The sequence below is a fragment of the Astyanax mexicanus genome, chromosome 19, assembly GCF_023375975.1.
Source record: "Astyanax mexicanus isolate ESR-SI-001 chromosome 19, AstMex3_surface, whole genome shotgun sequence".
NCBI classification, from domain to species: Eukaryota; Metazoa; Chordata; class Actinopteri; order Characiformes; family Acestrorhamphidae; genus Astyanax; species Astyanax mexicanus.
In genome coordinates, this window is record NC_064426.1 from 21,265,917 (window position 1) to 21,292,672 (window position 26,756).

General features: G+C 39.0%; 2 protein-coding genes across 3 annotated transcripts in view; both read right to left on the minus strand.

The window, feature by feature from the left end:
- Nucleotides 1-953: 953 nt before the first annotated feature.
- On the minus strand, nt 954-8,496 carry LOC125784434 (uncharacterized). Its single transcript, XM_049467999.1, has one exon. It carries the CDS (start codon nt 2,234-2,236, stop codon nt 1,265-1,267), a length of 972 nt encoding a protein of 323 aa, XP_049323956.1. The 5' UTR covers nt 2,237-8,496; the 3' UTR covers nt 954-1,264.
- A 129-nt stretch (nt 8,497-8,625) lies between these two features.
- The window catches only part of mylk5 (myosin, light chain kinase 5), a 33,122-nt gene continuing 14,991 nt past the window's right edge, over nt 8,626-26,756 (minus strand). The window contains exons 6-17 of one of the 2 annotated variants that reach the window (XM_007251116.4): nt 23,317-23,444; nt 22,997-23,150; nt 21,753-22,064; nt 19,298-19,397; nt 17,399-17,602; nt 16,321-16,538; nt 15,051-15,174; nt 12,937-13,089; nt 11,682-11,811; nt 11,468-11,555; nt 10,310-10,432; nt 8,626-10,171 (exon numbers count right to left, since the gene is read on the minus strand). In XM_007251116.4, coding sequence (XP_007251178.3) covers nt 9,945-10,171; nt 10,310-10,432; nt 11,468-11,555; nt 11,682-11,811; nt 12,937-13,089; nt 15,051-15,174; nt 16,321-16,538; nt 17,399-17,602; nt 19,298-19,397; nt 21,753-22,064; nt 22,997-23,150; nt 23,317-23,444 — 1,961 coding nt within the window. In that variant the 3' untranslated portion in view covers nt 8,626-9,944. The remainder of the gene's footprint in view (nt 10,172-10,309; nt 10,433-11,467; nt 11,556-11,681; nt 11,812-12,936; nt 13,090-15,050; nt 15,175-16,320; nt 16,539-17,398; nt 17,603-19,297; nt 19,398-21,752; nt 22,065-22,996; nt 23,151-23,316; nt 23,445-26,756) is intronic. The other variant, XR_454920.4, reaches the window with a different exon arrangement.

The following is a 26,756-nucleotide window of genomic DNA, read 5'->3' on the forward strand; positions in this document are numbered from 1 at the left end:
GTAAGCTTAAATTTCCAGTACTTTAGCGCGGTTAACAGCAGCACTAGCCGTCGTTAGCAGCGCTTAGCGAGGAATCCTGAGTTTTCCGGGAACCCAGGCAGCTATCCGCTAGCGGTTTGTCCTGCGTAGCTTGTTTTAACACAGTATACGCATGCTACAGTACGATATGCTTACCTTTAAACAGCGAAAAGGATAGCACAGCGGTTAGCAGCTAATGCTAATACTGCTCCAGCCTGAGTGATGGAGAAACTTCACTGAAACTCTTTTCTAACGCTGTTCTACAGGAGTGGCTTTACCGCTCCTTACAACCTGACTCGTAAAATTCATACACAAGGTGCACTGTTGATTTTTGGGAAAATTGAAGGATTTTAATTTGCACCTTATATTAAGTAGTAGTAATTAAGTTGAATAAATTTACCCTCGAATGCCCACTGCCCCTACCTTTGTGCCACCTTGCGCTAAAGTGGCCTCTAGAGAAAAAGTACCCTACTGCCTGCCCTTCTTGTGAAGGAAAAGTAACAGGTTGAGTGCCTCCTAGGCTAACCCTTCTCGCAGTAAAGGATGATGTGCCTCTTAATCGAGAAATATTATTGTGTCTTAATGAGTGCAAACCTTTGAGTGCCTCACAATGAGAAAACTGTATTTGATGGCACAATAAAAAGTCAATTGACAATAATAAAATAAAGATCTCTGAACAAGAAAATGGTTATCTTACAGGAAGGCAGCCAGCATATTTCCATGTTTTCTTTGAGAAATTGCTTTTGAAAAACTACATAAACTGTGAAAAGTAGTCAGCCCTATATCTGTTTTTTTTTCTTTCTCTAGTCAAAACCAGAGTGGTTCTGTTTTTTATTCTGAGCCTCTTTTCAATTTGGAATTGAGTCCAAATGTGCATTACAACATTCCAAAAAGACACAAAGCAGCCCATTAGATTTTATTGAATTTTCCTTTATTCTATTATCTTCACCCATATTTCTTCACAGAAATAAACCATAAACACAGCAGAACAGGGATTTAAAGACATCATGCTGACCCAGTAGTGTACAAATCCCAGAGAGAGCCTGAGATTACCACATTATAGATTATCATCAACTGGGAACTTCCCATGGCTGGAGTCAAATATAATGATGGTCCCCACATACTGGATGAAACATCATCATTCAATAAATCAATCAAATTGCATTTCCATCACTCAGTATTTGAAGAAATCATTGTTTGTCTCATTGTGAATGAATGCAAAAACAGATGGAATTTCAAACCACCTTCAGAGGTGGTTTGGATTTGATTTAGAAGAAAAAACATAATTAATGAAGTTTCTGGCTGACAAAAAAAAATTAAACTGGCAGTTTGAACCAAATGTGGTGCTCAGCTTACCTACACTATGAAGGCTTACCAAAGGTGTGGAAAACCCACACACTGTGTTCAGCAGCATCACCATGGGGATCTCAAAACACACCATCCACTCTCTGTCTACTGGTACTATGAACCTATACGTGTAGAATAAAACCATGGGCAGGTAATACACCACCATCACCACCAGGATGCTCAGAAGGATGGAGAACGCCCTTCTCTTGGCGGGGTTTAGAATTGGGTTGGTCTTTTCTGGTCCGGCGGAGTACAAGACCTTCAGCGTAGAGATGTTGCAGAACGCCACAGCAGGAAGACCGAGATATACTGACAGCATGTTGATTGGGTGGAAATATGAGATTTTGTAAATGATGGTCGTCACCGATAGGGTTAAGGCATACGCCCAAACTAGCGCTGTACACATTGGCCCACGATGCGGCAGGTTTCTGACTGCCATGTACACCAACGGGTAAACCACGGCTAAGTAACAATCCACACAGATGGCCACTAAGAACAAGGGAACAGCCGTATAGCATGGACTGTACAGAACATTGAAGTATAAGAGATTGACCTTCAAAACACTCAATTCATACAGTACAAGCACTACAATGTGGACACAGTAGCAGATGTTGATGAGGCTGATTTGCAGGAAGAAGGTTTCAAACAGTGAAGTGGGAAAGGAGACATTCCTGATGTTTCTTTTTTTATATTTTCTCTTCAGAAGCTCCAGCAGGACGATCATGTTGGCAGGAAAACTAAAGAGTAGAAAAATAATCTCCAGTGTTATCCAAGCTACAATGTGAGGAGTGTTGCACAAAAGAAAAGCTGATAGGTTAGTCAGGTTAAGAACTTGGGTCAGATTGTTCAGATTGTCTTGCTCAGCATCCATGATTTATCCCTGGGATAGCGAGGGTCCAGCAGTCCACTGTCTTTTAAACTCTGTTCTTCTGTACTTAATTTCAAGCCACACCCCTTTTAGTCCATTAGGTAGACCAGGCACCATTAGCAGAAAAGCGAAGTCAAGAAACAATTTCGTGAGAGTATAGGACATAACCATCGTATTGTCGAGACCCATCTTCTATTATTTACATCTGGAGTATACAAATGACATGTACATAGACCTATAATGGCCTTATCATTCAAACACTGATCAAGAATTTTCATATTTTCTATATTTATGACAAGGTTCACATGAAAAGGTTGTTACATAAAGGACATAAGATGATAACGCAGCCCGCGACAACAAAATGCATCAAACGCAACCTCCCAATTGTAAATGTGCACAAATAGCATCAGCAAATTATATACAATACGCTATAAGTCTAAATATTTGTTGCCACCTCTACTAAAAAAAAAAAATCTGTACCTTTTGAGGGTACCTATTAGCACCATGCCAAAGGATATAAAGCCCCCCAGTGTTGAGCCGTGGAGCAGTGGAAGGTACTACAGTAACTACAGTTCTCTGGGATAATGGTTGGTGCTCCATCTAATGGTTTGGGATGAGTTGGGGGGTTAGTGATTATCCAACTTCCTAAACTCATTAATGCGCTTGTCAAATCCTGAGAGCAACAAAGCATTCCTTGTAGAAGATAAGTAGAAAGCCAATGCGTCCAAAAAAGCTTTCATAGGATCAAAGATCAAAGTTGCTGCATGCCTGAAGTTTACAAAAGAGCACATTGGCACTCCACAATGGTACTGACATTAAGTGTTTACGTATTACAAATCCTAAAGGTTTAGTTTCCAAGATAGGGATTGAGCCTAGCCGCAGACTATATTTTCTCATATTGAGGTGAGTTTTCAAGTGAAGGGTGTCAGAAATGGTACTTCAATCCAATGCAGTCCAGTTGTGGCATTACAGAATCCTAGTCACCACCTAGTCTCTTGGCTCAGCTCCAAGAGACCACAGCTCTGGAAAAAAAAGAGACTGCTTAAACGTGTTATGTTCTTTGATTTTACCAAATTGGAAACCTCTGAAATATAATCAAGAGGAAGATGGATGATCACAAGTCATCAAACCAAGCAGAACTGCTTGCACTTTTGCACCAGAAGTGGCATAAAGTTATCCAAAAGCAGTGTGTAAGACTGGTGGAGGAGAACATGCCAAGATGCATGAAAACTGTGTGTAAAAACCACCAAATATTGATTTGTGAACTCTTAATTCTTTATTAATATGAACTTGTTTTCTTTGCATTATTTAAGGTCTTTATTGTTATTTCAGCCATTTCTCATTTTCTGCAAATAAATGCTCTAAATGACAATTTGGAATTTAGGAGAAATGTTGTGTTAGTAGTTTATAGAATAAAACAACAATGTTCATTTTACTCAAACATATACCTATAAATAGCAAAATCAGAGAAACTGATTCAGAAACTGTGGTCTCTTATTCAATATCATCAAGGTGACAAAGTGTTGTTTTAAACTACTATTACTACTACTAGTAATGGAATCCAGTTACATGATCATAACAACCATAGTCAACTAGTGCAAGCTAACATACAAATACAGGACCATATTGACCAGGATTCAAGTTTTGACTGAACAACCCCAGTTATTTGGTTTACCTATGCTGTACAGACAGAGCAAAGGTGCTGCAAACTTGCTTATTTTTGGCAGCAACATCACCCAAGGTGACTCAGTACAGGAAAGCGTCTCTGGGTTTGCTGGTACTATGAACCTGTAAGTGTAATATAAAACTATTGGCATGTAATACACCACCATCACCACCAGCATGCTCAGAAGGGTGGAGAAAGCCTTTCTTTTAGTGGTGTTGAGTGTTTGTTTGGTGTTTCCAGGGCCAGAAGTGTACAAGACCGTCAGTGTAGCGATGTTGAAGAACACCACAGCAGGAAGGATGGCATAGAATGCCAGCATGTTAATGGGGTGAAAAAGGGGGAGATTGTAAATGATAGTGATCAGCCACATGATGAAGGCATACACCCAAACTAGTATTGTGTACAGCAACCCCCGATGACGTAACTTCTTGGCGGCTATGTACAACACCGGGTAAACGACAGCCAGGTAACATTCCACACAGATAGCCATTAAGAACAAGGGCACTGAGGTAAAGCCTGGACTGTAGAAAATGTACATATAGAGGAGATTAACCTGCAAGAGTTTTAGTTTCTCAAGAAGAACCACCAGGAGATAGACACAGTGGGAGATGTTGGCTGAGCTGATATGGAGGAGGAAGACTTCAGACAGTGAAGAAGATGAAGAAGACCTCTGCTTATTTCTGTTTCTACATGTTCTCTTCAGAAGCTCGATAACCACAGCCATGTTGGCAGGTAAACTGTAGAAAATAAAAATAGTATCCAGGATTAAGTGGATTTTTGTGTTCCAGCAGAAAACAGAAACTGTAGTCCAGTTTTGTTTTTGGGGCAGGGTTAGGTTGGCTGAATCAGCATCCATTTTTAATTCCCGGGCCAGTGTAGTCCTTTTTAATTTCACAAATGTCTGAACCGGGCACAGACACTGAATGACAAAAATGTCCAACAGCTTAATTCAGTCAGTTTCATAGCCAGACTACAACCCACCCCTTTCGTGCAGGTAGATACAGTTGTGGTTGGACGTTTACATACACTCATCATGGCCACATGGAGGGCATGGCAATGTTGGGCTTTCAGTGACATATTTTTTTCTGAAGTGGAACAATTTACAAAATCCAAATTTCATAAAAAAAAAATCAGCACTGTCAACATTATATTGTAGAAACAGCAACACTGAGTCCAGACTAACGAGGATAAGCCATAGTCCAATTTAGCAGCTTTAAAACAGTTTAGAAGAGGGCGAGAGCATGTAATGACTACCAGAGTGGGAAATCTCTCTTAAAATGGTGGTAGCCCCACTAACCGAGACTCCTAAACACCCTCCGCACAAACACCAGGAATATGAACAATATGAACAACACTCAACTAGTGGAACCACAACAACCACAGTATCCTCCCTAAATCACCCTAACAAAGGAGAAAGAATGACTGCTAAGCTCCAAACTGTAACCTCCCTTGTGAGCTCTTGAACTACATTGACAAAAAAAATCTGTAAATGAACTTCAACATAGAGTTTTTTTTGTTCCCTGCCTTAATTTTTTTGAAGCTACCTAGCTAACTAACCAACGCTAGCTACGCTGCACTGGGAGAGAGAAACATTTGAGGAGAACACCTTCCTTTACCAGTAAGCATATTCTAACTTTTTTTTTTGGGGGGGGGGGGGGGGGGGGGGATTTTGAGATACTCTATTAGCTGACAACATTAGGTTGATACCACTATCAGTTAGGAGTAGCAGGAGCAGGTGTGGAAGAAACATTGCTGGAGAAACGTTTATGTGTGTGCTGTGGTATCGCTAGCTAATTAGCTAACTGCAAGTGTCTGTTGATGCACTAGCTAGTTAGTTTAGTTTAGCGATTTAGCTCCATTTGGCTAACCTTGTCACTCGTTTTTTTTTAGGATGTTCTTTTGTAGGTTCAGGAAGTCAGAGTTGTTTTTTAAAAAAAAAGGTATTATAGAATTATTAAAAATGAGCATATTTTATTATTTGACTGTTCATAATATACAGTTTTAATACCAGAGTGTCAGGTTTAAGGTAGTGTTGGTGTGAGCAGTACAGTAAGTAGTAAGTTAGTAGTAGTAGTAGAAATTAACACCCTTTATCATCTTTAAAGAATTTAAAGCAATACAACTGTAGAAACACAAGTAAATTGAGGAAATAGTACCTCTGGACAAGCTGAGCGAGGATTCCAGTGACTCTTTTTTGGATTAAATATCTTGTTAACGACACTGATAAAGACTAGCTAGCTAACAGAATACAGCTAGCATTTTACAACAACATTCCTGTTATTTTTACAGCACTACTACTGTATAAAGACCAAATTCTTACTGTATAACCTGTGTTCCGCATGTAACATGTTTTTATTCATGGCTAAAATAAATTCCTCTGAAGTAATGAAATATTTCAGACTTGCTTAAACGTTTTATAAATCTTTTCCTAACCTTTAAAAAACGCTTTTATTGTGGTAATAAAATCTGCCTCTGCAGCGCCCTCACAGGTTCAGCTGTGCTATAGACTATAGGCGAGGGTGGTGTGTCTGTGTACATTGGTACATTGGTATGCAGACACTCACAGTGTGCAGATTAGTCGATCTATAATCTTTTACTTGACTATTACTTTATTACATCCTGGATAAAATCTCTGCGTGTATTTGTTCACAATTTGTTTCTTATTTTAAGAACAGGTTTAAGACCCAAAATCAATCAAAACTCTGGTAAACTGATATCTCAGACACCAGGCAGTGTACTCATAACCGTTTGGTGTGATAATTTTATGTGAGAGTTTTTAGGGGTTCAGTCTAGAAAATGTTACTTAGCACAGCATTACATACTTAGAGTTTACAGATGTATTACACATTTTACACATTTAAAAAAAAAAAAAAACAATAAAGCCCTAAATATCAATCCTAGAATGAAACAGATTTTATTGTGTGCTAGCCTGGCTAATCCAAAACAGTGGATGATTGTAATGTTAGCATTAGCATTTAGCTACTTTAGAAGACGAAATAAGCACACAACAGCCCGTCCATAGAAAACCCTCAGCATGGTTCTAAACACTGTGAAGTCACCTGTCAACGACAGATGATTGTGATTAAATATACTGAACGCACACTTTAAAATGTACTACAGGTATTTACTAGCTAATTTCTACTATGCTATCAGAAAGATACTGTACATGTCAGTGTTCTTTTACAGTGTGTATCAAAAGCATCTGTGTGTATAAGACTGGCTGAATTCTGTTTACCCTATGCTGATAATCATTCAAAGGCCAACATTATTAAGATGTTTGTGTCCATTATGAGAATATGTCAATTCAGACCACAACTGTAAATCACAAGAAGGCAGAAGTAGAAACTTTGATGAAAGGGGATTGCATGAGGCATTGATGCTTTCCTCATCCTAATGATCCATCATTAGATTAATAGTAGTTAGATTAATGCTTGGCTATGCAAATTTGTGTTCACAGACATATGGTGATGAAGTCGTCTAATGGAGAAGTTCCATTTTTCAGGATAATTTTACATTCAAATAAGTGCTTGCTGGCTGTATATTATGAATACGAGAGTAATCTCATTTGGAAGACAGTCCTAAAATGCAATGCAATCCCGTAAATGTCCACAAGCTACCCTGGAATTAATTACAGCTATGACAGAAGGCTGACTTTATGAGGCATATATTTACATGTGCGTGGCTGTGCTCTTGGAAATGAGGTCTTTTACTTGACATTAGGAAAGAGCCCTGTTCTCCCATTACATTTTCATAGAATCTCATATTTCATAGTATAACATTTGAATACAGGCTATTACTGCTCCAGACAAATACATTAAGCATTTTTAAATATCAGTATTGGTACTTTTTTTGCTAAATAAATAAAAAATGTAGTAATACCCAAAGCTCACGCAGGTTGCCAGATTGACACAAATGACAACGAGTGTGGTTTTGTAGCTGATCAGTGACTATATACACATTTCAGTGTCCAAAATGCCCTATGCTAGTTGTGGTTTTAAATTACCCAGCTACGGTAAGCAACCTTGCTAAAGCTCAGTGATTACATGTTCAGCAGAAAAATAGCCAGCTGGTCTGTTTCCATGGCTACAGCATACAGTTCACAGTAAACCTATTCTATTAGTGTTCTTGTCTTTGAATGCAGTGCCGGGGGGCTCCAATATCTAGTTAAAATTCTTCGCTGAATAATAGAGACACTTTTTAAAATTGTATATAAGTAAACAGCTCTCTGAATTCCTATGGCTGAAGAGTTTGTTCTAACTCTCTGTTTAAAGCTAGAATTTAAAAATCACACTGAGGCCAGAAGTGTTTTCTGCACTGCTGGATTTATTGGCGTTACAGGACAATTCTAGAGTACCGTATTTTTAATATTATAAAGCGCACCTAAAATCCTTTAATTTTCCCAGAAATCATCAGTACACCTTTTAATCCAGTGCGCTGTATTCATGAATTTTACCAGTCAGGTGTTAAGGAGCATTAAAGACATTTCACGTTTCAGTATACTAACTGTTATTTCCCCGTTCAGAGGTGAGTATTATCGGCCTATTGCCCGCTGATAACCCCGGCTACCACTGCTGGAGCAGCATTAGCATTACCCGCTAACCGTACCTTGATCCTTACCCCGGCTATTAGGATGCTAAAACCCACACAAAAACTTCAGTAAATTTAACCACCTACAAGATCAAAACACAAAAAATGCATTGTTAAAATTCCAATTCACGAATTACCCTCATTAAATATTTCGAGTTTATTCAAAAGTCAGGTAAAATGAAATAAAATATGCAACAAGCATATCTTGCCTAGTGCCTGTAGACAAGTACTGCCAATAGAATAGGACTCCCTTATTGGCAAAATGACAAGCCACACTAGCCAGACAGGGGCTAGTGGGGTATAAACGACCCAGCACTGAGCTGTTGAATGTTCTCTGGAATGATGGTGCTCCATAAAATACTTTTGAGATAAAAATGAACAGTTAAGGATGAGGTGGGGTGGTCACCATCCAATATTCTGACTTTACTAATGCTCTTGCCTTGGGCTCCAATTTCTATTCAAAAATCTTCTCTGAACAACAAAGACACTTAATTTGTATACAAATAAACTTCTCTCTGAGGTCCTAAGTCTGAAGAGTTTGTCTTGACTCTCTGTTTAAACCTAGAATCCATCAATCACACTGAGGCCAGAAGCTTTGTCTGCACTGTTGGATTTCTTGGTGTTACAGGAAAATTCTGGAAATATACAGCCCTGGAAAAAATTAAGAGACCATTCCAGTTCCTTAACCAGTTTCTCAATTCTCAAGATTATGCTATTTAAAGGTATATGTTTGAGTGAAATGAGCATTGTTTTTTTCTATAAACTACAGACAACATTTCTTCCAAATTCTAAGTAAAAATATTGTCATTTAGAGCATTTATTTGGAGAAAATGACAAATGGCTGAAAAGAGCTTTCAGACCTTAAATAGTGCAAAGAACAAGTTAATATTCAATAAGTCCAGAAATCAATATTTGGTGGAATAACCCTGGTTTTAAATCACAGTTTTCATGCATCTTGGCATGTTCTCCTCCACCAGTCTTACACACTGCCTTTGGATAACTTTATGCCACTCCTGGTGCAAAAATTCAAGCAGTTCAGCTTGGTTTGATGCCTTGTGTTTATCCATATTCCTCTTGATTATATTCCAGAGGTTTTCAATTTGGTAAAATCAAAGAAACTCTATTTTTTTTTGAGCTATATGTATGTAATATGTTTCGGGTCTTTTCAGCAGACAGCAAGAGATTTTTTTTTACTAAAACTTGTAAAAAGTGCTGTTACATGATGCTTAAGAGCACTTAAATGTGGTGATATATACGTATTATGTAACTACAGGAGAGTAACCTGGTACATATTTTAAGTAAAAAGAGAGACATGGACCATGAACGTGAGTGACAGGTTAACAGTTACAATAAGAGAGAAAAAGAAAAATGTGCATACATATCAAAATATATATATATCTTAATATCTTAATCTATATCTTCTATATCTAAATCTTGAAGTGTTTAAGACATTTATCATCAGTCTGTGTCTTCTTCCTGATCCACCACAGTGAGTTTGGCAGAGCACAGCGCCTCCCCGTGGATGTTGGTGGCTCTGCAGGAGTAGGTCCCATTCTGCTCCAGAGAAACGTTCTCCAGGATCAGGGTGCAGGTTCCACCCTCCTCATACTCCACCTGTACACTTCCCTCCTCCTCCTCCAGCACCTCTCCATCCTTCAGCCACACCACCTCAGGGTCTGGATAGCCTGAGAGATTTAGTGTAAAGTGTAACAATGTGTTGGAGAACTAGAATGCTAGAATGAATAGTTTTTAGCTAATAAGTAAATCTGCCAAATGTAATGTAATGTAAATCAAGGAAAGAGGACCGTGAGGATGAGACTAACCAGTAACATGGCAGAAGAACTCGGCAGTGGACTCCTCAAAGACAGAAAGATCTATTGGTGTCTTCGTGAACTCAGGCTTGGACTGCATCTTCTTTTCTAAAGACTTTAGAGCCTGTTCTGTTTCTGTGTAGGACCAGAGCAAAGACAGGTTACAGTGTTAGCATTCAGAGGCTCACAGTAAAGAAAACAAACATTTGAGAAAAATACAGTGCATAAAGAAAAGAACTGGGCTGTGACGGAAATGGCTACTATGTAGTTCACCGGCTGAACTGTCTTCAAAACTACATAAACACACAAACTGAGCTCTGATTTAGAGTTAGTGAAGCTCTGAGCTGATCGTGGATTAATCTCTGTTATGTTTAGAAACATAATCCTCACATGAATGAACTACATGGAGAAACATCTGAAATTAACAGAGTATGACGGCTCGCGCTGTTGCTAGAGTGTGTGGTTTTATCCCTATTACATGTGATACTACAACACAAGGAGGGTGAAGACTAGCACACGCCTCCTCCGACACTCAGCCACTTCTCGGAGGAAAGTGCAGCGATTTGGTTCTGACACGATACATCAGCTCACAGACGCCTTGTGCTGATCAACATCACCCTAGGAGTGTTGAGGGGAAAGAGCGCCATCTACCCACCCAGAGAGAGCAAGGCCTATTGTGCTCTCTCAGGGCTCCGGCAGCTGATGGCAAGCTGCATGACTGGGATTTGAACCAGCGACCTTTAGACTGCTGGACCACTCAGTGCCCCTTCAACAATTTGGACCAGCCAGGATCCCTATTCACTTCAGAGGACCTTTGGTTTATGACCCATGGTTCACTGGTTGTCCTTCTTTGGAGTAAGTTTTGTAGGTGGAAACCACTGCATTCCTGGTTTCTACAACACCTTAAGACCTGTCTGGTGTTTTGGAGAGGTTCTGACCTGCCATTCATCTAGCTAACATAATTTGTAAGCCAGCATATACTACTAAATTTGACTTGGACTTTTGAGGATAAGGTTGGAGACCCCTGGTTCATAGTAATCTCTCTACCCCAATAGCCTTTAAAACAAGCAGCTTAGAAACACTCTTTCCAGACAAAAGCCACAACCAAGACCATTTAAAGACTTATGTTCTTATCACAATGCTGAATTGATTATAAACGTTGTATTTTACCGTCCACAGGGCTGGGGAGAGAAGCTGAACTATCGGCTTTAGACAGTAAGGCCATCCTCTTCAGAGCCAGCACGGCTTTGCCTGTTTTCTGCAGATAAACACAAAGTCCATTAAGTCCCTGCTAATCTCAGACACCATCTTGAAGACACACAGAACCTAAGATCAGGCTTTATGACTTCCTGGAAAGTGTTCTGTTCAAGTAGTGTTGTGGTACCTTCCACTTCTGCCTGGCTAAGAACTTCTTCATCTTGTCTTTGGAAAGGTTTTTGGCAGAACTGGGATTCGCAGACTCAAACGCCACCATCCAGGAGTGGGACAGAGCTTCTTCACATGACAACCGACGTCTGCCAGAGACGGGGAAATATGTACTTTATTCCAATACAGTATACACTCACTGTCAAATAAATAATCGAGTAACGAGGAACAATAAACAATTAAAATATTAGCTGGATATGTGCAACATTTGGTCATACTCGCTGAGCTTCACGTACAAAAGTAGTGTGTAACACTACTTGGCACTACTTGCCATTTGTCTCTCTGAGTTGTAGAGGTTCCTAATGGTGTTCTGTGATGAATCATACAATGCAACTTTAATCTTAACACATAGGAGTGGAGTGTTGATAGCGTGTCAATTATCCTCCAACACAATCTCAATCAGGGATAAGTCTGGCGGTTGCATAGTGTCTGTGACTTCAAGAGAAGCTCTAGACAAAGCTCTAGGCAGCAGTATGTGAACAAGTATTGTCCTGCTGCAATAGCTCACTAAGTGTGTGTTCAGAAAAGGTAGGCCACTGATTTCTAATAGTTCTGAGATCTTTTAAAAATCTATTTCCAGGCTCATGTGCATTTACAATTGATGACTAAAGGTACTGCCTAACCCTGTCCTTTTTAACTGCAACTGATATGCTGCACCTGATTCTAATTTAAGATATTTTAAATATAAATAAATATTGGGGTGTAATAACTTTTCCTATTGCATTTCAATTAATTACATTTTTAATTTAAAAAATAATTTTTAAAAGATTTTCTTCAGTTTTATGTTTAGGTGTACTGTCTCTATTTGCCAATATGGTTCACATGACGGGAATATGTCCATATGTTTTTTTTTTTAGCTAGGCCAATTTCCCCACCTATTCAGCTGCTATCCCCAATCACAGGTGAAGCTGCAACTCAAGGAGGGTGAAGACTATCACATGCCTCCTCCAACACTGGTGAAGACAGCCACCACCTCTTTTCAAACTGCTGCTGATGCAGCATTGTTGAGTAGCATCACAGCTCACTCGGAGGAAAGCACAGCGACTCGGTTCTGATACATCAGCTCACAGATGCCTTGTGCTGATCGACATCACCCTTTGGAGCGATGAGGGAAAAGAGTGCCATCTACCTACCCACAGAGAGCAAGGCCAATTGGGCTCTCTCGAGGCTCCTGCAATTGATGGCAAGCTGCATGAAAGGGATTTGAACCAAACCTGACATCTTTGTGCAGTAGAGAGCTGATGAAATCTTTGGCCTGGTCAGTGATGTCCTCGAAGCTTTCCTCATCAAACTCCCACTGAGCTGCGGTCACTAGAGCCAGGGTTTCTGAATCACTGTCCCCGAGGAACGGAGACTCACCACTCAACCTTTATACACACAAACACATGACACAGATATTATAGACATACAGATATTACTATTACATTTACAAACTTATTTTTAGATTTAATATTAGAATGTAAAGCAAGTTGAGGACTACTAAGGATATAATATACAGAGCAGTATATTCATTGTGAAACAATCACACACAGGGGAGGATGAAAAATAATTGGTGTGGTGATTAGGACCAATCATAGTCAAGAGGGGGTCTCAGAAAAAAAAAAACAATTGTCATAGTGACTGAGACTCACAATTGTTCTGAGATCTCAAGGAGGTGATATTTAGAACAGTCATGGAAAAGTCTCAAAATAAATATTAGTCACAGTGATTAGGAACAATCACAATTCGGAGGAGGTTTTAGAATAAGCAAGGCAGTGATCAGGACCAATAACGTCCAGATGAGGAGGACTGATTAGTCTGGGGAAGGTTTCTTAACAAGCGTTGTGATAATTAGGACCCATTCTAGTGTGTATTAGAAACTAGAAAAGTGCATTTTTTGAAGGAAATGCATGATGGATGTGCAGCTAAACTGGCCTCCACCATTTGCTATGGTGGTTGCTATGGTGTTGTTAAGAGGTTGCTAGTTGGTTGCTATGATTCTGCTTTGATGTCTGTGATGGTTGCTAAGGTGTTGCCCAGTGGCTGCTAGGTGGTTGCTAAGGTGTTGCTGTAGTGTCTGTGGTGGTTGCTATGGTGTCTTTGGTGGTTGCTGTGGTGTTGTTAAGTGGTTTCTAGGGGACTGCTATGGTGTTGCTATAGTATCTGTGATAGCTGCTAAGGTGTTTCTATGGTATCCATGTTGGTTGCTATGGTGTCTGTGGTGGTTGCTAAGGTGTTTCTTAGTGGTTGCTAAGTTGTTGCTATGGTCTCCATGGTGGTTGCTAAATTGTTGCTAAGTGGTTAATAGGTAGTTGCTAGGTGATTGCTATGGTGTCTGTGGTTGATAATGTGTTGCTAAGTGGTTGCTAAGGTGTTGCTATGGTCTCCGTGGTGGCTGCTAAGTGGTTGCTGAGGTGTTGCTAGGTGGTTGCTAAGGTTTTGCTACGGTATTCATGGTGGTTGCTATATTGTTTCTAAGGTGTTGCTAAGTGGTTGCTAAGTATCGCATTTGCAAAAGTCAGTTTATAATCTGTCTGCAGGTTGCTGCGCATGGCGTGGCTATGGACGCTAGGTTGCTTTGGTGGTGTGGGCTGTCCAAACTTTTGACCAATAGCTGCTTAAAATAGTTATTAGGACCAATCACAGTGCAGTAGTTCACAGAGTAGGTGTCAGGGCAAACAAGGTGGTTTATTGGAACCTTTTAGAATCAGGGGAAGATCTCATAACAAACAAAGTGATGATTAGTATCCATCATAATCTGGCAGGTTTATAGAAAAAATTATGATTAGGACCCAATCACAATGCAGGGTTGGTCTCAGAACAAACAAGGTGGTTATTGGAACCAATCACATTTAGTGGAAGGTCTCAGAACAAAACAGGTATAGGTGATTAGGATCAGTAGCTCGAAGACTTTACAACAAACAAGGCGTGGGTTAGAATGTGGTGACGTCTTGCTTTGTGTTTGTATCATGTGGTGTGAACTGCCTTCTGAACAGAACTCCTAAAGAAATCCTGAGACCTCCCGCTAAATGTAATTGGTTCTAATCACTGCCTTGTTTGTTCTAAGACCACCCCCTGGCTGTGATTGGTCCTCACTTTAGACTGGCATCATTTATTGAGATTGGGAGCAGTCCAATTCCAGTATTTGCTGTCAAAGTTATCATATCATCTCCTGTTAAAAACGAAAGACGCACACGTCAACCATGTTGGCATTAAGGGTGAGTAATAAATCATGCTGATTTGATTTGTTGCCAGACTGTTCCTTTAGGGAGAAAGTGAAACAAAGTACTTATTCAAACACTAACACACACACACACACACACACACACACACACACACACACACTTACAGTATATAACAGATCACTCCAATGCTCCACATATCTGTCGCCAGGCAGATGGGTTCATAGTTGATGACTTCTGGAGCCACAAACTCAGGGGTGCCGTGCATCACCTTCACTGGGTTTGAGGGATCTGGAAAGACACACATACAGACTTTAGACCCACAAATTTAAAAGCGTAATTATTATGTTTACAATGAAGTATTTATGTTGTTGTTGGTGTAACTGTCTCTACTGTTCTAGGAAATCGTTCTGCTAGACTCTAGAACATCGTTGTAAAGATTTGATTGCAATCACTGACAAACAAGAGCATTAGTGAGGTCAAAAAATGTTGGATGATCACCAGCCCACCTCATAGAGTTCTATAGAGTATTCTATTGTCACCACTTCTCTACAGGGTCTAGACGCCATGTGTGTGTGAATGGCAAAGTTGCTGAATGCCTTTAAATGCCATTAAAAGGGGTGTCCACATACATTTGCACATACAGCTGTGGACAAAATGAAGAGACCACTTCAGTTTCAGTTTAACAGATTTTGCTATTTATAGGTTTATGTTCGAGTAAAATGAACATTGTCGTTTTTATCTATAAACTACAGACAACATTTCTCCTAAATTCCGAATAAAAATGTTGTCATTTAGAGCATTTATTTGCAGAAAATGAGAAATGGCTGAATGCAAAACAATGTATATTAAAAGAAAACAAGTTCATATTAATTAAGTTTTAAGAGTTCAGAAACCAATATTTGGTGGAATAACCCTGTTTTTTAATAACAGTTTTCATGCATCTTAGCATGTTCTCCTCCACCAGTCTTACACACTGCTTTTGGATAATTTTATGCCACTACTGCTGCAAAAATTCAAGCAGTTTAGCTTGGTTTGATGGTTTGTGATGATCCATCTTCCTTTGATCATTTAGTGTTCTCTAAGAGGATTGCTTGAGAATGAACACACCTGTATAAATTGGGAGGTGTTACCTTGTAAGTGAGGTTGAACTTTGACAAGGCAACATGTATTATCAGAATTTGGTGCCAGATGGGCATTCCGTTTCGGTGGGTAGTAATGACTGTAACCAGTGGCATCTGTCTAGTCTTTAGCTTCCACACAATTGGTCAAAAATCACAGGACATGATACTCCTTCCTGTGCCATAATTTTATGTGGTATGTCAGTGTCTTTCCAATTTGTAAAACCTTTCATGTGGTTTGAAAGGCTTGTTGATTGAGCTGACCAATGTCCACGCCAGCACATGCCCACTATGATTCATAGACTCACACACTCACCCAGCTTGGCAGCGAGCCCGAAGTCGATGATTTTTATCTGAATGCCGGTTCTGTCCACACACACAATGTTCTCGGGTTTGAGGTCTAGGTGGACGATGTTCTGCTGGTGCATGTACTGGATCCCCTGCACGATCTGACGCATGTAGCCCACACTTGACGGTTCTGTGTGCTCATAATTATCATCCACAATGCGCTCAAACAGCTCCCCACCTGCAATACTATACACAAACACATTTTCAAGACATTTTAACCATTTCTATTGGTCCATTCATTATGACATATTGAAGAACAACAGTTCTTTACTATTTTCTGAGTGACGGTGAGCACTATACCCATTACTATACTCAAAAAGAAGAATGATATAGAATAGATAACGACAGGACCCTTTTAGGAACCTCTACAACTCTTCAAATGTTGCACTGCAAATGCATCACACATGCATTACACACTACTTCTGCAAGTGTAGCTCAAAAAATATGACCAATATTTGACCATATTTGTCTACAAATTTAATCATTTATTTGTTCCTGGTGATCTGTATCTTCCTTATGAATAGCAATGCAATCCGACACATTTTCTTCTGAGAGCAACAATTTTTTTCAACTATTTTGATAGATATATTGCTATATCTATCTAGTCAGTTACCTCACCCCCTATCACCAGCAATGCTCCAACACTGGGTGGGTGAAGACAAGCACATACCTCCTCCAACACATGTAAAGCCTCCAACACAAGTGCTGCTGATGTAGCGTTGTCGAGTGGCAGCGTAGCGACTCGGTTCTGATACATCAGCTGACAAACACTATTTGCTAGCGTTACCTTTGAGAGGAGAGAGAGCGCCATGAACCCACCCAGAGAGAGCATGGCCAATTGTGCTCTCTCGGACTCTGGCTGCTGATGGCAAGCAGCATGGTCGGGATTCAAACCAGCGATCCTCAGATTATATTGGCAGCGCCTTAGTCCACTTAATCAATCAGAGCCCCCTCACAGTTCAATTTTATGGATTAATTAAGTAAAAGTGTCTAGTGATCCAAGGCAAATGGACAATACTAAGAGTGGGTCAGAATCAGATACTCACAACTCCATGACCATCACTATTTCAGGCTTGTTGTCGTAAGCTGCCAGGCACTGCACCAGTTTAGGGTGGTGGAGGAAGTTCATCAGTTCTATCTCTTTCTTGGCCGCATCTCTCTCCTTCGCCCGGCGACCCTTGTAGAACTTCCCGGCACACACACGGCCCGTCTCCTTATGGGTCAGCCGGAACACCTGACCAAACTTTCCTCTGAGAGAGAGATAGTGAGAGAGAGAGAGAGAGAGAGAGATACAGAGAGAATAAGAATACAATGACCCATTCAGTATATACAATATATACACACCTTTTAATGAATTCATTCAGCTATATAGAATTGGACCCCCAGGAACAGATAAACATAAAATTATTGGCAACATGCCTAATGTCAGACATGGGTCGTAGAATACTGGTGCATCTCAACCAATTAAAATATTATTGAAAAGTTACTTTATTTCCGTAATTCAGTTCAAAATGTGAAACTCATATATTATATAGATGTATTACACACAGTGATCTATTTTAAGTTTATTTCTTTTATTGTTGATGATTATGGCTTATAGCCAGTGAAAAATCAAAAATCAGTGTCTCAGAAAAATTGAATATTATATAAGATCAATTGGTACTTCTGGCAGTGTGGGCAATGTGCCAAGTCCTGCTGGAAAATGAAATTTGCATCTTCATAAAAGTTGTCAGCAAATGGAAGGATGAAGTGGTGTAACATTTTCTTGGAAAACACTACACTGACTTTGGACTTGATATAAAACACGGTGGATCAACACCAGCAGATGACATGGTTCTTCAAACCATCACTGATTGGTGGAAACTTCACATTAGACCTCAAGCAGCTTGGATTGTGTCTCTCAACTCTTCCTCCAGACCCTGGTCCCCTGATTTCTGATTTCCCCTGATGGTTTGGAGAGACATGTCATCTGCTGGTGTTGGTCCACTGTGTTTTATATCAAGTACAAAGTCAGTGCAGCTTCTACCAGGATTTTTTTATGCTTTCCTTTGCTGACACCGTTTATGGAGATGCGAATTTCATTTTGCAGCAGGACGTGGCACACTTCCCACATTACCAAAAGTTACATTTTCTCCTATATAATATTCTAATTTTCTGAGATTCTGAGTGTTTCCATTAACTGTAAGCCATAATCATCAACAATAAAATAAATAAACCCTTAAAATAGATCACTCTGTGTGTAATACATCTAGATAACATATAAGTTTTACAGTATAAAATAAATTGCTGAAATAAAGTAAATTTTATGATATGATGATATGATATTCCATGTACTATAGTTCTTAACCTAATCCTAACATTGCAGATGTTTAAACCGTCAAAATGATGGGAAATTCTGTATGAAGACTTTGTTGAAACATGCTTTTTGGTATCCTATCTAGTAAACTGTCCTCTAAGTGGCCTTTTCCTGAGAATTATATAAAGCTGTCTGAGTTGGACAGCTACTATGGGGGTTGTTATGCACATGTAATACAAGCATGTCCATACACCCACTCACTGATCACCTGAACTGTTTCAGGGAAGCTTGATTTTGGAATAGTCTCTGAACAAGAGCTGACAAGACCACAGTTTCTGCATGTTTGCAGGAAAAATAATGGAAAAATAGGGAGGATTATATTGTGTTAGTGCTGATATTGCAGACAGCAAATCTGAGTTAAATCAACACTCAACAAACTAACAGCAATAAATTTTAAAATTAATTTAAAAATGTAATCAGAATAATATTGACAATATTCTGCAATTAACTGCAATTAATCACACTTATTCCTATTACGACAAGTTTTTATAGTGGATGTAAAAAATTGAATGAATGTAAGAAATGAAAAATGCAATTTTAATTAGTTTATACTTATATATTTGAGGGGAGATAAAGCAATGTTACTTACACTCCTAGTTTCTCCAGTACATTGTAGTGGTCAGTCACTTTGTGTGAATCATCAATGGTAACGGAGACAAAATCATTTATCTTCTCTTCATGATGTTCTCCTTCGGAGCAGAGCAGAGAACACAACAGCTTAGACAAACACTCCAAAATCAACTAATGCAACAGTCACACACTTTCAGTACATTGTGTGCATGGTAAAACACTTCTGAAAATGATCTTCTATAATGTCATTTGTCCAGTTCATATAAATACAGTCAGATGCAATACAGACAGCTTGATGATGTTCTACTATATGTAAGAAAATAAAATCTGCTCTAATTAAATGTAGCATTTTTTATATTCAGTATATCACACTCAACACCTGATATAGACGTATATAAATAAGTCTTGCCTGCAGCAGAACTGCAGTTCACTCAGAGGAAAAAGGAAGTTACCTAATGCTAAAATTCCGCAGCATTTAGTGTTAGTTACACTTGGCAATGACTTCACACCTAAGGCAGGTCAAGACAAGACAAGGCAAGTGTTGTTTATACAGCCTTATGCTAGTGTACAAACAGCCAGTGTGTTTCATACATAAAAGAAATGGGCTGTTTTTTACATAAGTAAAAAAAACATAAGAAAAAAAAGTCCAAAATTAAACTAATAAAATTAATTTACTGGAGATAATATAATGAATATAGAGAAAGAGGAACAAAAAGTAAACAGGAAAGCACTAAATACATGCAGTGTGCAGTTGCTTGAAGACTCTGAAAGTCATATGCCTCTTAAAATAATAAAAATAAAGGTGCTACAAAATATTATTTGAGAAATACCATAGAACAGTGATCCTCAAACATTTTAGACCATGTACCATCTACAATCAAACTAAACAGACAAAATACCACCTAAAAGTCATCTACAGGAACATATGCAAGCAAACCAGGGGTTAACAATATGGAATAAAATGCAATATGTAATAACGCTGATGGATATCCTGATGTCGACCTGAAACACAAACAATTAACAACGATCTCGAGTGTTCTATTGCTTTTATACAACAGTTTCTTTTTTTACTAAATAAATAAAGAAAATAAATCAAAGAACTTTAAGAAATTCAGTTTGAATATGCTTTAATATGGACTGAGCCTTCCGCCAAAAAGTAGTTCCACCACAACTTAACTACATAACTTACAGTGTATGGTTCAGGCAGGCTAACACCACGAAAGTTAGCTTGAAAGCAAAATTGGGAATAGTGAAGATGGTAACGTTAGAAGCGTGAAATAACGCTAATACTCTCCTCTCCGGCTCCGTGGAGTCGTCTTCAGGTGAAAGCCGCGAATTTTAGCATTTCTGCTTGTTTTGCTGGGTGGTGTTGGTTTTAGCTAGCTGGCTGGGTTGTGGTTAGGTTAGCGTAGCTTGCTTTAGCTTAGCATTAACTTAGCTTAGCCTAGCCTGGCTGGTTAGCGTTCTGGCTGTAAAACGGCAGTAACCGAGCGATTTTCGTTCCCTTTTTTCTACGAAAGACGAGCCAGCGCTGCGGGAGAGCGTGCCGCAGCTGAGCGCTAGTCTGTGCTAAGCTAACGCTGCTGCGGGTGTTCTGTGTATATACGCCGTTGCTCGGCAACGCGTCGGCGGAGAGATACAAGTTTAGTGCCGTGATGTTATCACGAAATATCATCACGGCTAGATCACTTCTCAACCAATCAGATTGTGAGGTCGGAACTAACTGTTGTATAATGATATGTAAATAATAACTCTCACACTGGTTCGTTGGGAGTCCCAAAACCATAGAAATTACCTTATTTGTTCCTAAATTTCTTTGGATATTGGCATGATGTCTAGCTTTTGAGTATCTTTTTGAGTTCTTGTAAGCCTGATATGTTTTAAGGATCTTTGTTCTGATTGGCTGACCTTTTTTGTGATTTATTTAAGAAATATTCTAAACCAGGGGTGAAGAGTTCTGGGGATAGAGTGCCAGATTCCTGTACAGTTTTCTGCTTTTCCTGTTCAAGCACGTCTGATTAAATTAGCCTGTTAATGGCAGGATTAAAGCTGCATTAAAGTGTTGTCGCTGGTAACTGGGTCTTTTTGTACTGCTTGTAAATCGACACTTGGACTGCCAGTAAAGTACTATTAACAAGTGGAAAACTCTGAATTCTGGAGGTTGGGTTTTATGAGATTTTCTGTATGTTTTTAAACAGTTTTACTAATATTTTTCTTTTTATTTTAACTTATATTAATTCATTTTGCCTAATATTTTGCATTATCTGTGTATCTGTTCTGTTATTTTCTACAGAGCTACATGCTTAGTGGGGAAATCTTTCAACAAGCACCCTAACAGAAGCTGTAGATACTAGTTAACAACCATCAAATCAGGGAAAGTGTTCCAAACCTGCTGTTGTAGCTGCAAAAGTGGACCGACTCCAAAATAAAGCCTGTGGCTTCATAAAATTTCCTGTAGATTTAACTTTTCTCACCTGAGCTGTCCATCTTGATCACTGGAGACTCCTGGCTGGGTTCGCTGACCCCCACAGTGTTACAGGCTCTCACTCTAAAGCGGTACTGTCCCTGAGGCTGGAGTCCGGTGCTTACTCTCAGAGATGTGCTTCTACAGTGGGCTGAAAGCTCGGTCCAGAGACCACTGTGACCAGAGTCTACAGACTGAACCTCAACCACATATCCGGTGACGGCCGAACCGCCGTCGTAACACGGGCCGGACCAGGAGAGGACCACCGAGTCCTCAGAGAGAACACACACCACCGGGCACGATGCAGGGGGCTGGGGGCGCTCTGAAACAAACAGACAAACAACAAGTAGCATCAAATATTAAACATAAACTAGATTGCAGTTCCTGCAGAAACTGCGAGTGTGATTGCATTGCTGGCTGGTATCTGGTGGTTGCTATGGTATTCGGGGAAGGTTGCTAAGGTGTTGCTAGGTGGTTGCTAAGGTGTTGCTATGTGGGTGCTAAGGCGTTGCTAGGTGGGTGCTAAAGTGTTGCTATGGTATCCTGGGTGGTTGCTAAGGTGTTGCTAGGTGGTTGCTAAGGTGTTGCCAGGTGGTTGCCAAGGTGTTGCTATGGTATTCCGGGTGGGTTCTATTGTGTTGCTAAGTGATTGCTGGGTAGTTGCTAAGCTGTTGCTAGGTGGTTGCTAAGATGTTGCTATGGTCTCCGTGGTGGTTGCTATGGTGTTGCTAAGTGGTTGCTAGGTTGCTGCCAAGCGGTTGCTAGGTGGTTGCTATGGTATCTGTGGTGGTTGCTAGGTGGTTACTAGTTAAAGTATATGCATAAATGAGATTGAAATGTGTTTGCATGTTGCCTACTGCAATCATACTAATTAACATGTATTTTTCGGACTATAAGGCACACCGTATTATAAGGCACACTATTAATGAGCGTCTATTTTATAAGGTGTATTAAGTGATGCTAATATAAATGGCTACATCGAAGTGGGCAAGGGTGTAGCCATGTTTCCCTTCTAATGTTAAAGTTAAAAATAATAAATATACTGAATTTAAGGTGTGTTTAAACTTTGACTGGTACTGTATAACTGTGCATAAATTTCATGCACAAAAATTTCATGCACAAAAATGACAAAAATGGAGTTGGACAGGGTAAATTCTTAAATGTCTCAGAAATACATGTTAGCACAGGACCACAACAAAGAACCATACGAATAAGAATAAGGTACATACGTAGAGTGTAGTGGACGGGGCTTACCAATGACAGACAAGGTAAGCGTATGCTGGGTGGAGCTATTGCGATCTCGTACGACTAGAGTGTATCGTCCAGAGTCCTCAGGCTGAGCGTCCGAAATAACAAGAGTGCTCCTGTCACTACTGCTCACTATAGAGTACCTACCACCATCCAACACCTATAGAGACAGAGGAAAAGAGAGAGAGAGAGAGATACGTTTTAAGTTAATTTACATACAAAATAATTTTTTTACATCTTTGCACTTATTAAAAAAGTGTGTGTGTGTGTGTGTGTAATGAATGTGTGTGCTTATGGTTTTTATAGGGATATGCAGGTTTTGGTACCTCTTTTCCGTTGCGGATCCAACAGGACACGACTGGATAGCTGCCTTTAAACTCACAACTCAGACGCACACCCTCCCCAAGCCGAACCTTCACTTGATCACGAGGGGAGATCACCTGCAGCGGGATAACTGGACACACAAAACCATGACCCTGGATCAGATAAGATTAATACACAGCTTCATATAACATCCACTCACAGAAGTTAACCTCATAGTTACATTGAATAACACGAAAAATACCCCCACTAGTGTAAAACTAGAGATACTAGAAAAGTATCTCAATTCTTTGTAATAATAAATGGTCCAATACCTCATTTATTTATTAGTTTAGTTCTGGTACTTTAAGAATGAGCATGTAATAAAAAATAACAGCGGTATTTCCACAGTTAAAAAGAACACTATGTTTACACTACTTTACACAAAACTAAAAATAATAATTAAATTAAATAAATCAGGCTTTTACAAATAGGTCATTTATTATTCCATTTGTTTCTTATGTTTCTTTTCTTTTTTTGGTATAGGTTTTGAGATATTTAGGCAGGGGATTTGCAACTATGAAAAAAACTTGTAACTCTCTATTCTACGAGGAGGTGTTACAATCAAAACCATGTGGTAGGGGTACAAAAAAGAAAAGGGATTGGGTTTGTATCTGTATCTGCTGTGTAAATAATTATAAACTAATAAAGGAATAAACTAATAAAAAGCATTTAAATTATTTGAAATTCATGTTTATATTACACTGGCTACCATTCAAAATTAACAATATTCTTGCCTTCTCCTATAAAGTCACAATTTTGGACATACCATATTTTTGTGCTATAATTGCTATAATCGGATTATAAGGCGCACTATCAATCTATTTTCTGGTCTATTTTCATACACAAAGTGCACTGGATTATAAATCGCATTTGTTGCTATGTTTTCCTTTTAATTCAGCAGCTCTCACTGCTGAAGGCACCTAAGCAAACAAAACAGTAGTTCTTAAAAAAAAAAAAAAAAAAAAAAAAAAACTTTAAAGTCAAACGAGTGCTGGATGTTAATCCACACAGATTTCTCTCCTGAAAACTGTTTATTTGGGTGAGTAAAGCACTTCCATTGACTTACAGTAAGCTTAGATTTCCAATATTTTAGCATAGTTAGCAGCAGCGCTAGCCACGGTTAGCAGCAATGCTTAGCGGTAGTAAATGCTGCCTGACAGAGCTAGACTGAGGAACCCTGAGTGTTCCTGTAAGCCAGGGTGATATTAGCGGTTCATCCCACGTAGCTTATTTTAACACAGTAAACAGGCAGGCTAGAGTCCGATATAGTCAACTCTGAGCGGCAAAGGAGGAAGTGCTGCGATAAGCGGCCAATGCTAATGCTGCTTTAGCCTCAGTGCTGGAGAAAATTTACTTAAACTCCTTTATAATGCTGCACCTCAGTTTTGCAGTGGCTTTACTGCTCCTTAATACCTACAGCACCGGATTATAAAGGCACACAAATGAATTTTGGGAAATTTTTGTGAAACTCGGGGAAAATGAAAGGATTTTAAGTAAAATATAGTCCATATTTTACATTGGATGACCTCAGTCTTACATTAACAATCACTCACCCCCCCTCCCTGTCCTGAGTCAATATTTACCACTGGATTTTACAGCAGGTCACCTGTTCACCAATGCTGTAATATGCATAATTAATCATCCCCTCACCTGCACACACACACACACACATCGCTGTGCATATACACAAACAGTATCTTACTTTATGTTCCTGCAGCAATCAAACGCTCGATTCTCAATAAAAGCCACAAAAGCTGCCATTATTCAAATCAGAGCACTTAACTTCATTTGACTGCACATGACAGAAACTAGCCTTATGCATTACTGACCACATGTTGCAGTTAGCATGGTAAGAACTGGCCACAGCTATCAGAGAGTTTTACATACAGTAAACACGCAGCACTGTGACCCCATTCAACAGTAGCACAACACAGCGGCCTCTGGAGAGCCATCGAAACAGTTCCAAGAAACAGGAGCTGAAAAACGAGTCTGTGTGTACACTGATCTAATCTGACGCTTGGCCGCATGCTGCCTGCGTGACGCTGCACGCCTGCCTTTTACTGCCTTTAACAGAACATGACACCAGAAAACTGTATCTGTGAAAACCTGCTTCCTCTGTGATCGCTCAGCAACTGGATGTACAAGTTTTAAAGAGATACACTATACAGTACAGTATGTTTAAGTGTTTGTGAATACCCTTTTTAATGAACGCATTCTACATGCGTCTTTTAGATGCACTCGTTGCTAATTATACTAATTATACAGAAATATAATTTACTTTCTTAAAAGTTATATGATACATTGTACTTTAAGTGAACTACTGTAACAGTTGTTTTTAACACATTTTTCTAAAAATGTACAAAAATATATTTTGAAATAAGTATTTTAGAAGTGTATTGATTTACATTAAACTAAAAGTGTACTTTATTGTATTATTAGTCTATTTTTTATTTATGAACAAAGTTTACTTTCAAAACTTGATGAAAGCATAATATTAATAATATTAATGTATTTTTAATATATTTAAGTAAGTACATGAATCTGTTAGTATATTTACAGCATACGTATACATTTCTCAATATGTTTAAAGCACAATTAAGTATATTTTATAAATTTTTATAAACATTTTTTATTAAATAAGAAATGGTATATTAATATTAAATACACAAAACCAATTAAGGGACACAGATAGAATTACGTAGTAAACAGGAAAAAGAATCTTTAGTCTCCACAATCCCCTGACCTACACCTAATTAACTGAGATAGTAATTTGAGGTGATTTAATTGGGATGAGCTGGAGCTTCACAGTGTGAAGGAAAAGCAGCATCTATTGTTCACAATCTCCAGGAACTTCTTCAAGACGCTGAGAAAACTATTCCAGGTGACTCTCTCTCATGAAGACACTGAGATTTAAATAACAAGAGTGTGCAGATCTGTCCTCAAAGATAAATGTGGTACTTATAGTAGAAGAATCTAAAGAATGTGTAAGGATAATAATAATAAGAGTTCTTGGGCAGGACTGGATAAGAGCATCAGTCAAACGTCAAAATGCCAATAGGCAAAACTAAAGCATCAAAAATTTGAATACTATTTAATAATTGGATTATGTTGGATATATTGGATTACTATCCACACTATTATTCATCATTATAATGACATGCCATACACATCTTGGCTGGATTTTCTCAGTCAGCTTTATGAGGTAGAGTCACCTGCAATGACTTTCAGTTAACAGCTGTGCTGAACTTGTTATGAGTTAATTACTTGAATTCTTGCCCTCTTACTGTGTTTGAGAGTGATGGTCTCACTCTAAAAATCTGTTGTACCTTTTTTGAGTGGTAAGGTTTTACATCTCCATACATTTCTCAACATGGTCCTTCAGGCTCTTACTGAAAGCAATGGT

Bases quoted from the DNA above. Each gene is read 5' to 3' on its own strand.
- LOC125784434 (XM_049467999.1), bottom strand. From the start codon at position 2,236: ATGGATGCTGAGCAAGACAATCTGAACAATCTGACCCAAGTTCTTAAC.